The sequence below is a fragment of the Zophobas morio genome, unplaced genomic scaffold (genome assembly GCF_036711695.1).
Source record: "Zophobas morio isolate AGI-343-1 ecotype UQ-CSIRO unplaced genomic scaffold, CSIRO_AGI_Zmor_V1 ptg000007l, whole genome shotgun sequence".
Lineage (NCBI taxonomy): Eukaryota > Metazoa > Arthropoda > Insecta > Coleoptera > Tenebrionidae > Zophobas > Zophobas morio.
This window is the reverse complement of record NW_026972112.1, coordinates 3,051,067-3,065,284: the sequence shown is the minus strand read 5'-3', so window position 1 is coordinate 3,065,284 and position 14,218 is coordinate 3,051,067. Positions and strand designations below refer to the sequence as shown.

Below are 14,218 nucleotides of genomic sequence, written 5' to 3'. Positions count from 1 at the left end.
GGACTGGCCTGGATGAAAGAAGTACGGAAGATAAGGGAACTAAGGCAAGGGGTGGGCAAGCAGTAAGAATAGAACAATTTTATTATTTTCATTTTTTATTAACATTTCGATTCTTCTTATTTTGTTCTCCGTTCTATCTTCTATATTTTTTATTCGATCTTCCATGCATTCATGCACTGATTTCTCTAACTCACTTATTAGCTGATCCTCCATTGAGATCATATTTCGTCCGATAATATTTTCCATATTTTCCAAATTTGTTTTTACTTCCTTTTGAAATGTTTTCAGTTAGGCTGATTTACTTATTTATTTTCACGTCTATTATTTCTATTTTTGGGTTCATTTGTTCGCCTATTTTTGCAAGCACAGTCATGATCTTATCCTCAATTGCTGCAGTCCGAGCTGTAGTCTCGATAGGCATAAATCTTCACAATTCTTCTCCGGAGATATTTCGTAAAGTCAATTATTAATCTTGGATCTCACTCCTGACACCAGTGTTACGATGATCGGTGATTAAAAATCGGCGTGGGTAAAACTCAACAATTTATTTCTTACGAGTAGTAACTCAAATTTACACATTTTCGCTCAACTCGATCCGTTAAGGGGGAACGCTAGACGAGAGACAAGTTTGAATTGGGCGCCATTTGTTGCCTTAAACGCAACCACGACTACCGGACGTGGGTCATAAAAGCGTCGTAAGCCGATAATGCAGAATAATGATAATTTATGACAGGCGGCCCACAACATACCTTCAGCACAGAATAATCATTTCTCGTATTCTTTTGACATATTAATTTTAATATTCGAGATAATTATTATATTATTCAAACACAATTTAGACACTGTAGAGCAAACAAGGCTTATCAAGCCCGTCTATTAGTTTATTCGCCTAAATGTATTATTAATACCGTTTTCAAATTACACCAAAATTGAAAAATCGAAAACTTAATAATTGAAAAATTGAAACATTTTAAATGAAAAAAATCGGTAAACCGAAAAATTGAAAAATCTAAACCGAGAACTTGAAAAATCGAACAATCGAGAAATCAAAACATCAAGGAAAATAATAAAATTAACGGAAAATCTAGAACTTAAAAATTGAAAAATTAAAATACCTATCGAAAAATTGAAAAACCGAGAAACCGAAACATCAAAAAATGGAAAAATTGAAGAACTGAAACATTGCAAATCTCAGAACTGAAATACTGAAAATCTGAAAAATGGAAGGAAAATTGAAAAATCGAAAAAGTGAAAAAATTCAAAACTGAAATCTTGAAAAACTGAAAAATGGAAAGAGAATTGAAGAATCGGAAAAATGAAAAAATCCAAAACTGAAACATTGAAAAATCCAGAAATCTCTAATTGTCGACTGCATAAATTACCTGTTGCCGCCATTATGTCACATATTTAATTTAATTCTACAATCATGTGCATGTCCGAGTGTATGGAAAATCTCTCGTGTAGTTCCCATATTCAAGTCAGGTGATAAAGAAAATGTAAAAAATTACAGACCTATTGTTCTTATTTCAAATATCGCAAAATTATTTGAATGTATACTGTCTGATATTCTTTATTCACATGTTGCACCTAACATTGCGCCTGAACAGCATGGCTTCGTCAAGGGGCGATCAACAGTGACTAATTTGTTTGAATATACTCAATTTGTATCAGAAGCGTTAGACAATCGTTTGCAAGTGGATGCCATATACACTGACTTGAGTGCGGCATTTGACAAGGTGCATCATTGTATTTTATTAAAAAAACTGAAAAGTTTTGGTTTATGTGATAGTTTAATATTTGTTTTTAGATCTTTGTTAACAGGCAGACATCAATTTGTGAGTTATGGTGGATTTAAATCGAATAGGTATTGTGTTAACAGTGGTGTGGGACAAGGGTCAAACCTAGGACCACTCTTGTTTAATATATTTTATAATGATGTTGTGAAATATTTAAACTGTAAGACACTTATTTATGCAGATGATTTAAAAATGGCAAAGGTTATAACGAATGTTGAAGATTGCATTGAATTACAAAATAGTTTAGATCGTTTACTTAACTGGTGTGATGATAACTTGCTAACTGTTAATAAAACTAAGTGCAAAAAAATAACGTTTGCCAGAATACATAATCCAGTTAATTTTTATTATAACATTAGAGGATACGTTCTAGAAAACTGTAAAGAAGTATTAGACTTAGGTGTCATTATAGATAGTACGCTCTCTTTTCATTCACATGTTATACATATCGCAAAACATGCTATGAAACTATTAGGTTTTATTTATAGAAATACGAAAGACTTCTCTAATACTCGATGCATTAAATTATTATTTTATACATTGGTTAGAGCAAAATTAGAATATTGCTGTACAGTATGGAAACCTTACCATGTAACATATATAGATCTATTAGAGAATGTACTGAGAAAGTTTGCGAAGTATGTATATTTTAAGATGTTTGGTAGATATCCTGTCAGACACTGTGATCAAAGTAGTTTACTTGACATTGTTAGTGAAAATTCTCTACTTAGTAGGAGGAATATGTCATGTTTGATATTTTTACAAAAAATTGTAACGGGACAAATTTATAGTCAAACTCTTCTCAATGAAATTAAATTTAATGTACCCAGATTAGGCAGCCGCATCCAGATAAGTTTTTCATATAACATTCCAAACACACTTCACCACTTCAATAGTCCTCTAATAGCTTGTATTCGTTTGTATAATTATATTATTAGCAGAGATCAAAATATTGACATTTTCTTTAATAATTTTTGTAACGTTGGGATTAGGAATAAGATACTGAAAATTGTAGTTGCTGTGTTGTAATGTTGTTGTATCCACTAGAGACATAATTGTCTGCTGGAAATAAATTTACTTAAATTTACTTATTACTTATTACTTAAAAATCGAAAAATTGAAAAATCACAATTGAAGAAAAAATTGAAAAATTGAAGAAAGAATTGAAAAATCAAGAAATAGAGAAATGGGAAAAGCAAAAAATCAGTTAATCGAAAAATTGAAAAATCGAAAAATTTAAAAACGTCAAAAATTGAAAACTAAAAATAAAAAATTTAAAATCGTAAAACTGAGATATAAAATCGATAAATTGAACAATCAAAAAATCAAAATATTGAAATCCCAGTAAGTTGATAAATAGGAAAATTTTAAAAACAAAAATTTTAAAAATTCAAGAATTGAACAACAAAAAAAATCTGAAGCCTGAAAACTCAGAAAATTGAATGATCGAGAACAAAAAATCTAAAATTTAAAAATTCGACAAATTGAAAAATCATGGAACTGAAAAATCGAAAAGTCGAGATAGTAAGAAATCTAAAAACCTAAAACTTTAAAAACTGAAAAATTAAAATATCGAAAAATTTAAAAACCGAGAAAACACAATATCAAAAATTTGAAAATTGAAGAAACGAAATATTGCAAAATTCCGAAGCTGAAATATTGACAAACCTAAAAATGGAAGGAAAATTAAAGAATCGAAACAGTGAAAAAATCCCAAACTGAAACATTGAAACACTGAGAAATGGAAAAATGGGAAAATCAAAAAAATTGGTCTAAAGAGTTTAGACAGTACTTCCCTCGCTATCGGAAACGTGACGACTGCATGCCTATTATGTTTTTTTTTTTTCACATTAGATTTCAAAGCATTCAGTTTTGTAGTTCCTGATTAAATCAATAAAATAAATTTGCGCATTCATTAAATTTTTTGAGTCACCCTGTATATCCGAATGCAAAAAATATGAATGGAATGATAAATTACAAGAAGACACTCATCATATTTTGTAAACTTTAAATAGGATTATACGGCAAACTTTTGAGCTGACGTCATCATTTTTTTGGAGGGGATAAGCAAATATATTTTGGCTAAAAATGTATTATGTTCTTTATAACCTTAAAACATTTGCAAGATTTCAAAGCATTGGGTTCTGTAGTTCCTGATTAAATCAATAAAATAAATTTACGCATTCATTAATTTTTGGGGTCATCCTGTATATGCAAATCCAAAAAACATGAATGGAATGATAAATCACAAGAAGAGACTCATCATATTTTATACAATTTAGATAGGATTTATACAGCAAAATTTTGAGGTGACGTCATCAATTTTTTAGAGGGGATAAGTAAATATATTGTGATTAAAACGGTCTTGGTTTAATAACAAAAAAATATTGTTCGTCTATAAAACAAGTTCGTCTTAGACAAAGTATTCGTAAAAAAATATGTCGTAAAAAAATTTACGTATGCTGGTCCCGACTGCGATTATGGTTTAAATATTTTTTAGAAAATCCTGTTATGAATGTAGAAACATTTGTGACAGCCAAAGAGGTTTTTTTGAGAAAATTATCTTTGAATTTATACCAAATTGAAATAGACACTAGGCAACAGGCACATTTGGGCAAAAGAAAGAGAAATTAGGGTTACGGTTTCAAATTTTGGACGTATTTACAAACTTAGACCGACTACAGCAATAGCTAAAACTGTGGAGTCTCTGTTGTACAGTACATTTAGAAGTAACAGTCATACTATGGACAGCAAAGTGAGGAAAAAGCTGTCAAGTATTTTGAAATAAATAAAAATTTAAACTGAACGGTGTGGCTTGTTTATTTCAAAACAATTTCCTTAGTTGGCTGCTAGTCCAGACAGGGTTCTAGAGGATAGGAGTGCATTAGTCGAAATTATAGTGGACCAAGAGCTATAAGGTTATATGGCCATCATAAAATCATCCCATTGTGTCGAAGTTAAGTTGTTTAAAATAGAAAAGGTTTTAGGGTTGTAAATAACGTGTCCACTGCAGCTCGACCGGCTGTTGTGGTTTCGTTCAGGGGGGGATTTCAATAAATATGAAAATCCACCACACCACTATTTCTTTACTACCTGCAACCGCTGAGGGTTCCGAAATAACCACTCGCTTTGAAAGCCGGCCCTGTTAAATGTGAGCAAGAAATGTTTAGAAGACGATTTATTGCCAACCGGTAAGCTTAGTACGAACCACACAAAGGGGGTATTTATTTGCGGTCAACTAATTTTATGATGGTCATATAACCTTATACCTTTTGGACAAGTATAAATGCCCTTCAAAATCGCAAGATTTGTCTCCCGAAGAAGCGGTTAGAAAAAAAAATAATCAAATTTTGTACATTGACAGACAGAGAATTGAAACTAAAAAGAGAATCATAATTATTACTTTCAAGTCCAGGGACAAATGCTTGTTACGGATATTTCACAAGTTTATTTTGTTGTATGGACATCCAAAGGAATAAATATAGAAAAAATTTATAAAGACGAAGAAATATATGTAAAAAGATGGCAGATAAACTTGGCAGATTTTGCTTTGGCGCTTTATTGCCTGAAATAATTGATTCAAGAAGAAAGAGGAACCTGCCTTTGCGAGAGATTTTTTTTTAATAAATAAAATTTGTTTCTATTTTTTATGTACTTTAATAATTTATTAGGAGTACCTACATTTTTCATCACCAAGACTTGCATATTTTTGTGATAAATATATTTTGAAAATGATCTCTCGGCAAATGAAAACATATACGAGCACTTTGTCGAATTGATACCCATTTTTTTTCAATAATTGTTAGTTTTTGTTAAAAACTCTGCTAACCAATAGATCATTAATTTTTCTCTGATATTCCTGTTAAAATTATTCGACGTATTTTGCATTAATTTGTGGTATATTTTGATTTTAATAAACACATTATTATTTAAACAAATTGTACCACTAACAAAGATTTAATGACTCTGCGCCCTGTAAAAAGTGACGTTTTATCCATGTGCGAATTTTCAAGCGATTCTATGATGGTTATGACTCAAAAAACTTGAAAAGAAAACATACAATGGTGCTTTTTTTTACGATATTTCTCATCCATATTTTTTTAGTTGATTGAACTGGTCTCTGCGCTCTAGAATATGAAAAAAGCTGCAGTTTTATGTATGATACATCTATATTAATATCATTTTTTCAAACCAAAAAAATGTTATACCTCGTCTAGCGAGTCCCCTTAACTGAATAATCCTCGTTCCCTATACGTCCCTCTAGATCGATCGAGAACGCCGCTTCGAGGTTTTTCTGGATTGCCCATGCGACTTCCGCGTCATCATCGCTGTACATACTAGAACCCATAAGCGTCGTACCGGGGCGGCGTATGGGTTTATTTCGTAACAATACTTTTGGCTACATTTTTTCTAGTACCATATAAATGGTATATGGTGAAGTATAAAGAGTACTGAGGACGACAGCGTCCACAGTAGGTAAATAAATCAAAACCGAAATTTGTGATTGATCCATTTATTGCAACTTTGAAACAATTTTTTTTTTGTTAGAAACAGATTAATTGTGATTCTACAACTATAGACGGCAACACTACGTAACCTTTATTTTTCAATTAGTGAGCGCGTTTAAAGTAACTTTCAGGGGATTACGTGCTGTGTGTACATTTTCAAAGCGAAAATGTCAAACAACAGACTGAATTTAGTGTGACAGTGCAGTGCTTCTAATCAAAAAATGGAAATAGTAAAAAATATTTAACCTAAGATTTAGGCTTGCTGAACACCTGTACGTCATTCGAATGCTGCTTTTTGTGCCACAAAAGTATTCTGAAATAACAAAAAATCAAATTTGAGTATTTTTACTTAGAAACAACATACTTACGTCGCTACGACAAGACAAACCAAATAAATAAAAGCTCCGATATAAAGAAATGTGTTGGGGGCATGCTTATCACTAAGAAGTTCATCAAAAATGAATGAGGATATTGCAAGGCTTAAAGGCTCCAGCATGTCATTCATGCGAAACAACAACTGTAATTTTCCAATGTTTCCCGACGATACCATTTTTGATACAATTGCTACATAAAGAACAGTTTCCATATAAAATGTAGTTACACTAGAAATAGCTGAAACTTTATCACTACAAGTTAAAAACGAGAACTTTTACTTCAAATATAGAATCTGCATACCTATAAATATGATCACTCGATTTGAAACGGACGCTATAACAACATTTCCAAAAACTTTGTTGAGATAAACGAAAATCAGAATCGTGTAACCGTCCAGTTGAAATTTCTTTGATATGAAACTAACAATGATCATAACTAAAAAATGATTATTTAAAGGATTCAGTAACAGTGTTATTAGTTCACTTACTTATTGCTGCCGAGCCGTGTTGACAGTATATTAAATGAGCTACCTTTTCATATGGCCAAGCTAGTATGCCGTAAATATAAGTAGCGAGGACATTACTATATTCTCCTAAAATACGTCATTAAGTAAATATCACAAGGACAAAAACATGTCGACAATTTCAGTATCGTTGCAGAAATTTACACAACCGGCATGTTTTTGCCCTTAAACAAAACGTCCAAGAAAAACCATCAGACCAAGAATTCTTTGCGAAAAAAATTAAATATCCTGCTACCAAAATAAACAATTTCTTCGCCGAAATTTTCTTCAAGTGGCTTATGCCGTCTGCAATAACGCTACAAATCAGAATTTGTTTAAATACTGATGTATCCCATCTCAGCTCTTGCTCGGGTCTCTCGTCCTTTACGACGTAAACGAAGTACAAGACAGTCAGAAAGAAAAAAGTTAAAATCATGGTGTGCACTTGTAAGTAAGTGAAATCTACATCTATACTGAACCACAAACAAAACGTGTAGATGATATTTTTTGATGCCTGAAGTAACAACAAACGAGGAGTTCGATTTTCTGGATGCGTATTTTGAATTACGAAAATCCAAGACATAGTCCAAAACAACTGTTGGCCCCCAAAAAGCACAGAAACTACCTCGGTTGCTACCAAAATTTGCAGCGAACATCCTTCATACCAATAACAGATGAACAAACAAAGTTCTGAGAGCAATTCTCCTACGACTGCCATCATCATGAAGGGTTTTCTCCGTTGGTATAAGTCGCTTAGGGCGCAGCTTGTAGACACCACCACAAAAGTTATTACGACAGAGACTGGTTTACTCCAGAACGAGACGTCACTGGTGTAGGCGCGTATGATAGTGACGAATTCGTTCGTTTGGGTAATATTGTCCATACGACGTCCTGTAATTAATTTACACACTGTGATATTGAATTTCAAAGTTTCCAAGCACGCGGCATCGGATGATTGATAGCTGTGCGCAACTGTCAGTAGCGTTCTGAAAATTCCAAAACATATAAACCCTGGTTCCAACACTGAGGCTCTTTGAATCGCGTTTAATGTGTGCTCAAAATGATGTCTTAGGCTTCTCATGTTGGATCGTACACACACGCTAGGAAAACTGTTCACGCAAGCAAGATAGAAAAGTCTTTTTGAAATGTAGCAACAACGGAAACATGCACTTATAAATGCGTAATATTATTAATAATGAATGCACTAATGTATAAAAAAATACCATGTTTACGCTCAAAGTGCACCTTGTAGCAGACAACACTTAGTATACAGAATTACCGTACAATTTTGTTTCAGTATCCATTACAGTTCTAAAACATTTCCAGTTGCATATTTCAAAGTGATGTAATCGTTTAAATACTATTTCAAAACCACTGCAAACAACTTCACATTTTATGTTAGAAGCAAAACCTACCGTAATGGACGATTTTTTTGAGTTTGTCTTTTCATCAAAATCATAAAAATGATAATTGACATTGTGCAATATTTCCTGGTTCATATATTTTATTTATTCTAGTGGTATTCAAAGATTGGAGGAAATACTTCCGTGCAGCGTTCCCGTTCGCGGAATCTTGGCCACTTCCACCAACCGCCGCATGTTTACCTGTCAAATGATTTAAGAATTTTTAGGTTATGTTGCTTTGTTATTTGGAGATGTAACGGTGCGAAATCAAAATCCACGTTTCAGTCGGCCCTCAAAATGGAAGATTTTACTTGTCCACGATGCAAAACCTCAAAATTCCAAAACCCATCCCTCAAAATGATGGTAAATGTATGCGGTCATGGGTTATGCGAAAGCTGCGTGGATTTGCTTTTTCTCAAAGGTACGGCGACCCTGCGGCTGTCCAAATTCACAAAACGTGTTCATTCCAGGTTCAGGAAGTTGCCCCGAATGTCGCATCCCTTTACGCCGCAACAACTTCCGTATCCAGTTATTTGAAGACGCGAATGTCGAAAAAGAAGTGGACATCCGGAAACGCGTCTTGCGCGATTTTAATAAAAAGGAAGAGGACTTTGGCTCTTTAGCGGAATACAACGACTATTTAGAGGAAGTAGAAACGATAATTTATAACTTGGCGAATAACATAGACATCGTTAACACTAACAAAAAAATAGAACAATACAAACGCGACAATAGAGAGCAGATACTTAAAAGTAAAGGCAAACTCGGACGAGAGGAGTACGAATTGGAGGAGATGCTGGAGTTTGAGAAGCAGCAAACCGAGCTACGAAAGCAAGAAATCATCATGGAAGAAACAGAAACTAAGAAAAAGAAAATTCGAGAGAAGGAGGCGCTCATTGACGAACTCATGTTTTCGACTGAAAACGCCAAAAACATCGTCGAAACGTTCGCCCAGCAAGCCAAAGAAGCGAAAGAAGAGGAGGCTAAAGCCGCCCCGGCGAAGAAAACCCATTTTTCCTCTGGGATACAAATTGGGAGACAGTCGCAGTCGACTTTTTTGCCCGTGCCTGCAGAAGATGGACCTTTGTTTGTCTATAAACCGTTCGTTATGCAGACTGACGGGCCTAAGTTACCCAATGACGAAGACGTCATCATTAAAGGTTACACCAACCACGTCAGATCAGAGAACGAGCAGGAGAGAGCGGGCGGTTTTAGGTCGAATATAGCGTGCATGAGGGCGCTGCAGGACGCCTTCTCGGGACTGTACCATGTGAGAAAAGCTCCAGTGCACTGATTTTTGTTTAAATAAATTTTTGTACATTAAAACATTTATTGTTAACAGAACACACAGTTCTAGAGTTTAAATGATAGTGTGCCCGTGATAAATAGCACCGTTGATTACATCTAACTGTACTTGCAATTAAGGTTACTTGGTTAAAAAGCAAATAAAACGGAAGACAATTTTGTTGAAATTAAAATGTGTTTGGTACATAAAATTGTCAAAAAATATTAAGTTCAAGTCTATTATCTCCTAACTAAATATCATTAGTAACACCGCTTTAGATGTAATTGACACTCTTGGGTTAAATCTGCCTAATCATATAAATGGCAGTGTCCTCATCGGAATTACATAATCTTCTAAATATCGTCGACTTATGTGATGCACATTGTACATAAAATTACTTCAATAGGGATTGAAATAATTTCATAGAGATCTCTAAATGAACAACATTAGGCAATCCTTGTCTCAACGCAACTGAACTATTCTAGCTACACGCCTAGAAAAATATAATTTATATAAAAATAAAATTGGTGTTTTGTCACTCTATTTTCTCGGGGAAAATATTTACAAAAAAATTAAAAAATTGCGAGTCGTGAAGCACTGGCGAGCGCTTAAATTTTAATAATTTAACCGACCGACCAGCGTCTTACAGAGAAAACAATCTAACAAAGTAATAATAAGTCTGCCCGTTTGTAGCTATACAAATTATTTACACTATTTATAAGTTTCGGAAAGTACGGAATTTGCACAAATGGGGCCCCTCGCTGTTAACTGACACGTACAACTGTACTTTGGTTTGGTCCATTCAACCAACTCATTTTTGAAAATAGATTCAAGGTCACTTTAATCAAATTCTGCACAAGAACGCTATCACAGATTTTTTTATTCTGATTTTCACTCTTTTAGTTTTGATCTCACTTTGACTTGTGATGTGAATGACAGCTCATAGATGAACAAATATTGCAGAAACATTAATATACAGCGTGTTTCACCTCATACTTCCCCACATTGTTTAACAAATCTCTTACAAAGATCGAACTTATTGTTAGACGGTATAGTAGAGACCAGGAATTGGTGAATACTGACCTTCAGTTTCCAAAAGTGGTTATTGGAAGCCTCTAACAAACGCTTGCTTAAAGTGACACACACTGTATATTGTATCCATGTAATGTAAACATCAAAAAGTGATTAAAACTTTTCCTGAAGCAAAAAAAAATTAATCTGTATTAACTATGTTTTTGATATTGTTGCAAAGAAATAAATCACAGATATAGTAGATGTAGGCACTACTACCAAATGAGTAAATGAGTTGTTGCAATTAAGTCCTTTTTAATCTCTTCATGGCAGCTGCTATACTAAAAATATTGCAAGAAGTCGCTTGACGTAGTGGCCGTAAACAGCGTGGTTGTCACGACTTTTTTTTCGAGCGACTTCTTGCAATATTTTGACTATAGTTTTAATAATACAAATTCTAGGTGGGCGGTATGGTTCCATGTGATTATAAACATCATGTTAAACCAATTTTTATTTAAATTAAGTCATTTAATCGTAAATATGGATGTCACTCATGGTATAATTGTCTGAAAAAGAAATATCAAATTTTCGTTGTATAAAATAACTATGACCTACAAAATTTTAGATAAAGAAAGACTGTGATAAGTACACGTAAGTTTATCCTTTTTCTTTCCACCATCTGTCATACCCCACGTGCGATGATCACGGCCTACTCTAAACAAAAATTTTGTCTATCATAGTGTATGAACAGTGAAAATTGCAAAAAAGCTTTTCAAAATATCAATTAAGAAAGAATTGTTTAATACTTACAAGCTATTAGTCCAATGCAAATAAAGGTTATGTAAACTGCGCCATTATATGTCAAAGCCAACTAATTAACGAATGAACTAAAATGGACAAACCTCTGACAAAACTGAATTGAATTTATGATTTAAGAAAGTGTTTATAAATTGTTAATAACTGAAATCAATGCGCAACGTTTTAATCTGCAGATTACATAAGGACCTAATTTGCCTAATTTGTGTCTGCAGTGGAATAAATTAGTGTCACTGCATCTTTAGCACAAGTATAACAACCACTATCTACAACAGCTAAACTGATTATTGCAAAATTTGTAACAAATTTTCTATATAAAAACGTGTAAATGTCAACCTCTCCAGCGCCAACTTCGCCTTAAAGACACAGACTCAAAAATAAACAAACTAAGCCACTGTCGCCAACCTAAGTGTTAAATTTCCCAAAACCAGCCCGCCTCAGCCCCATTTGTCCAACCTCCGCCTCGCAACGCAAAACTGTGCAGATATGTCCTAATTACGTGTAATTATCATAATAAAAACCTTAAGTGATGTACACAAAAATAAGCGTTGTGCAGGCTCACAGCATGCAGCACTTTTTCTTGTTTCTTTTGATGTACCCGGGTTTCAAAGGCGGCCTTTCCGACAACTGGAATTTCCGCACGACGCGGACCAGTTCGTAAAAGGCATTATCCACGTTCATCCTCATTTTGGCACTGCATTCAATGTACGGAATTTTTAATTGTCTGGCCAGCTGCTGGGCCTCCTCTTGCCAAACGACCCGTTGGTGCTCGAGATCCACCTGTGCGAACGAGATTAAAGAGGGGCGAGAACCGGTCGTGTGTTACCTTATTGCCGACCATGAGCATCGGGAACTCGTCGCGGTCTTTGACTCGAAGGATCTGCCGGTGGAATTTGTAGATTTCCTCGAAGCTCGAGCGTTCGGTCACGGAGAAGACCAAGAGGAAGCCTTCACCTGAGCGCATGTATTGCTCCCGCATGGCGGAGAACTCCTCTTGGCCGGCGGTGTCCAAGACTGTAACGCTTGGGGGTTAGGAGCGGTTTTGGTTGTGGGGGCACTTACTGTCTAGTTTGGCGGAAATGTCGTCGATGACACATTGTTTGGTGTAGGAGTCCTCGATTGTCGGGTCGTAGTCCGTCACGAAATAACTCTGAAATCGTTTGAAGTGTGTCAGATGGCTGGTGTGGGATTTAATGCAAGGTTAATCGCACTTCACTCCATATAAAGAAAAGTGTAATTAGGGACAACAACACCTGGTTGTTCGCCAGAACACGGCCTTTTCCCGGTCGGGACCTCACAAAGGGAAACATAATCGTGATTCATGCAATTACCTGTATAAATTGTAACGTTATTGCGGACTTTCCGACACCTCCTCCACCCACAATAACCAACTTATAAGTTTGATAACTGTTCGGTCTGTCTGTTACTTTGGACATTTTACGGTTCGATTTTCAAATTAAAACTAATTTACGACGGCCTTACTCAACTACTGATTTAAAAATAGACAAAAAAATAAATATAGAATCAACTAAACGTGAAGTTACACCTACCAATAAAAACTTAGTAACTTATGGGGATTTTGGCGGCTCGCGGCGCCACATTGGCACCAGCGGTGCGCGTGTTTCAAACACCTGTCATTCTTTGTTTACCATCGACCCATATGGGCGACGGGAAAGCAATTACGGATTCTCCCACGGTACTTCCTATGCACTTTAGCTGTTCCTTTCGATGTAAATTACTCGCGGTACAGACATGTGCGTTTCCGGTAATGAGGGACCCAATTTCCGGGAATATTGGTCGATGGTTCTCGAGTTATGTAATAATGGGAGCCGAAGACATAATGACCTTCGTTGTTTCCCGCCAGTACCAGCGGGCACCCCGCGCGATGACGCATTCCAAGGTGGGTCATCAGGTACCAGGTTCATCCCCCTGGACAGGGCCGGATTCAATCGAACATCGGTTCACCTTGACCGGCTAATCACAATTTGTCATAAAATATTTATCTGTTTAAAACTTGTTTACGAAACATTTTAGCGCTTTTGTAAGTTTTATTTTAGAAGATATTTGTATATATTTTAAAAAATATTCCATAGCCGGTTGCATCAATTAAAGTGACAGTTGTTTGTTGTGGAAATAACTGTAACAACAATAGTTCCTATTATTATGTGGCTAAGTGTGACTTAAAATTTAAACAGAGGCAACTGCTAAACATACATTAACAGTGTGATGATAATATTTATAAAAAGAATCAGCCACCGTTAGCCGATCATCTTATCGGAAGCAGTGGCGTACCATTTTTCGACTGGCAACTTTTTGATTTTCCTTTCTCCAATATTTTGATTTGCATTTTTTTTGAGTTTCCAGCTCAATTTTTCGATTTTTACTTCCCGAGCGTAAGCTAAGGAAGTATAGTAATCGAGTCCATCGGCCGACTTGCCACTTTTGTATTTTCTCGACGTGTCATGACCTCTAAAGTACGAAAAAACTGGTTTGCCATTTCCGTCTGTCGGTCTGTCTAGTGT

The 14,218-nt window shown here is 35.0% G+C and overlaps 3 protein-coding genes across 4 annotated transcripts; 1 reads left to right on the top strand and 2 right to left on the bottom strand.

Moving 5' to 3' along the window:
• Nucleotides 1–6,293: 6,293 nt before the first annotated feature.
• On the bottom strand, nt 6,294–12,261 carry LOC135124236 (uncharacterized). Of its 2 annotated transcripts, none has more exons than XM_064049163.1 (7): nt 12,218–12,261; nt 8,597–8,785; nt 7,392–8,072; nt 7,167–7,271; nt 6,980–7,114; nt 6,669–6,922; nt 6,294–6,617 (listed from the first exon to the last, which is right to left on the bottom strand). In XM_064049163.1, exons 3-6 carry the CDS (start codon nt 8,062–8,064, stop codon nt 6,669–6,671), a joined length of 1,167 nt encoding a protein of 388 aa, XP_063905233.1. In that variant the 5' UTR covers nt 8,065–8,072; nt 8,597–8,785; nt 12,218–12,261; the 3' UTR covers nt 6,294–6,617. The 2 variants fall into 2 exon arrangements, with proteins under 2 accessions (XP_063905233.1, XP_063905232.1); XM_064049162.1 differs by having other exon boundaries at nt 6,673–6,922.
• On the top strand, nt 8,782–9,934 carry LOC135124237 (CDK-activating kinase assembly factor MAT1). Its single transcript, XM_064049165.1, has 2 exons — nt 8,782–9,005; nt 9,055–9,934. The coding sequence occupies exons 1-2, from the start codon at nt 8,882–8,884 to the stop codon at nt 9,876–9,878; spliced, it is 948 nt and encodes a 315-aa protein (XP_063905235.1). The 5' UTR covers nt 8,782–8,881; the 3' UTR covers nt 9,879–9,934.
• LOC135124238 (ras-like protein 2) lies at nt 12,182–13,260 on the bottom strand. The gene is made up of 4 exons (XM_064049166.1): nt 13,028–13,260; nt 12,759–12,846; nt 12,523–12,710; nt 12,182–12,476 (listed from the first exon to the last, which is right to left on the bottom strand). Exons 1-4 carry the CDS (start codon nt 13,130–13,132, stop codon nt 12,255–12,257), a joined length of 603 nt encoding a protein of 200 aa, XP_063905236.1. The 5' UTR covers nt 13,133–13,260; the 3' UTR covers nt 12,182–12,254.
• Nucleotides 13,261–14,218: the final 958 nt, after the last annotated feature.

Excerpts from the sequence above, each read along its gene's own strand:
- LOC135124238 (XM_064049166.1), bottom strand. The coding sequence starts at position 13,132 with ATGTCCAAAGTAACAGACAGACCGAACAGTTATCAAACTTATAAGTTG. Across the intron at positions 12,847-13,027 it reads TAACGTTACAATTTATACAG|AGTTATTTCGTGACGGACTA; the intron begins GTAATTGCATGA and ends AAACGATTTCAG. Across the intron at positions 12,477-12,522 it reads TGCTCATGGTCGGCAATAAG|GTGGATCTCGAGCACCAACG; the intron begins GTAACACACGAC and ends TCGTTCGCACAG.
- LOC135124236 (XM_064049162.1), bottom strand. The coding sequence starts at position 8,064 with ATGGACAATATTACCCAAACGAACGAATTCGTCACTATCATACGCGCC. Across the intron at positions 6,923-6,979 it reads TCGAGTGATCATATTTATAG|TTTCAGCTATTTCTAGTGTA; the intron begins GTATGCAGATTC and ends GTAGTGATAAAG. Across the intron at positions 6,618-6,672 it reads GTTTGTCTTGTCGTAGCGAC|AATACTTTTGTGGCACAAAA; the intron begins GTAAGTATGTTG and ends TTGTTATTTCAG.
- LOC135124237 (XM_064049165.1), top strand. The coding sequence starts at position 8,882 with ATGGAAGATTTTACTTGTCCACGATGCAAAACCTCAAAATTCCAAAAC. Across the intron at positions 9,006-9,054 it reads GGATTTGCTTTTTCTCAAAG|GTTCAGGAAGTTGCCCCGAA; the intron begins GTACGGCGACCC and ends TGTTCATTCCAG.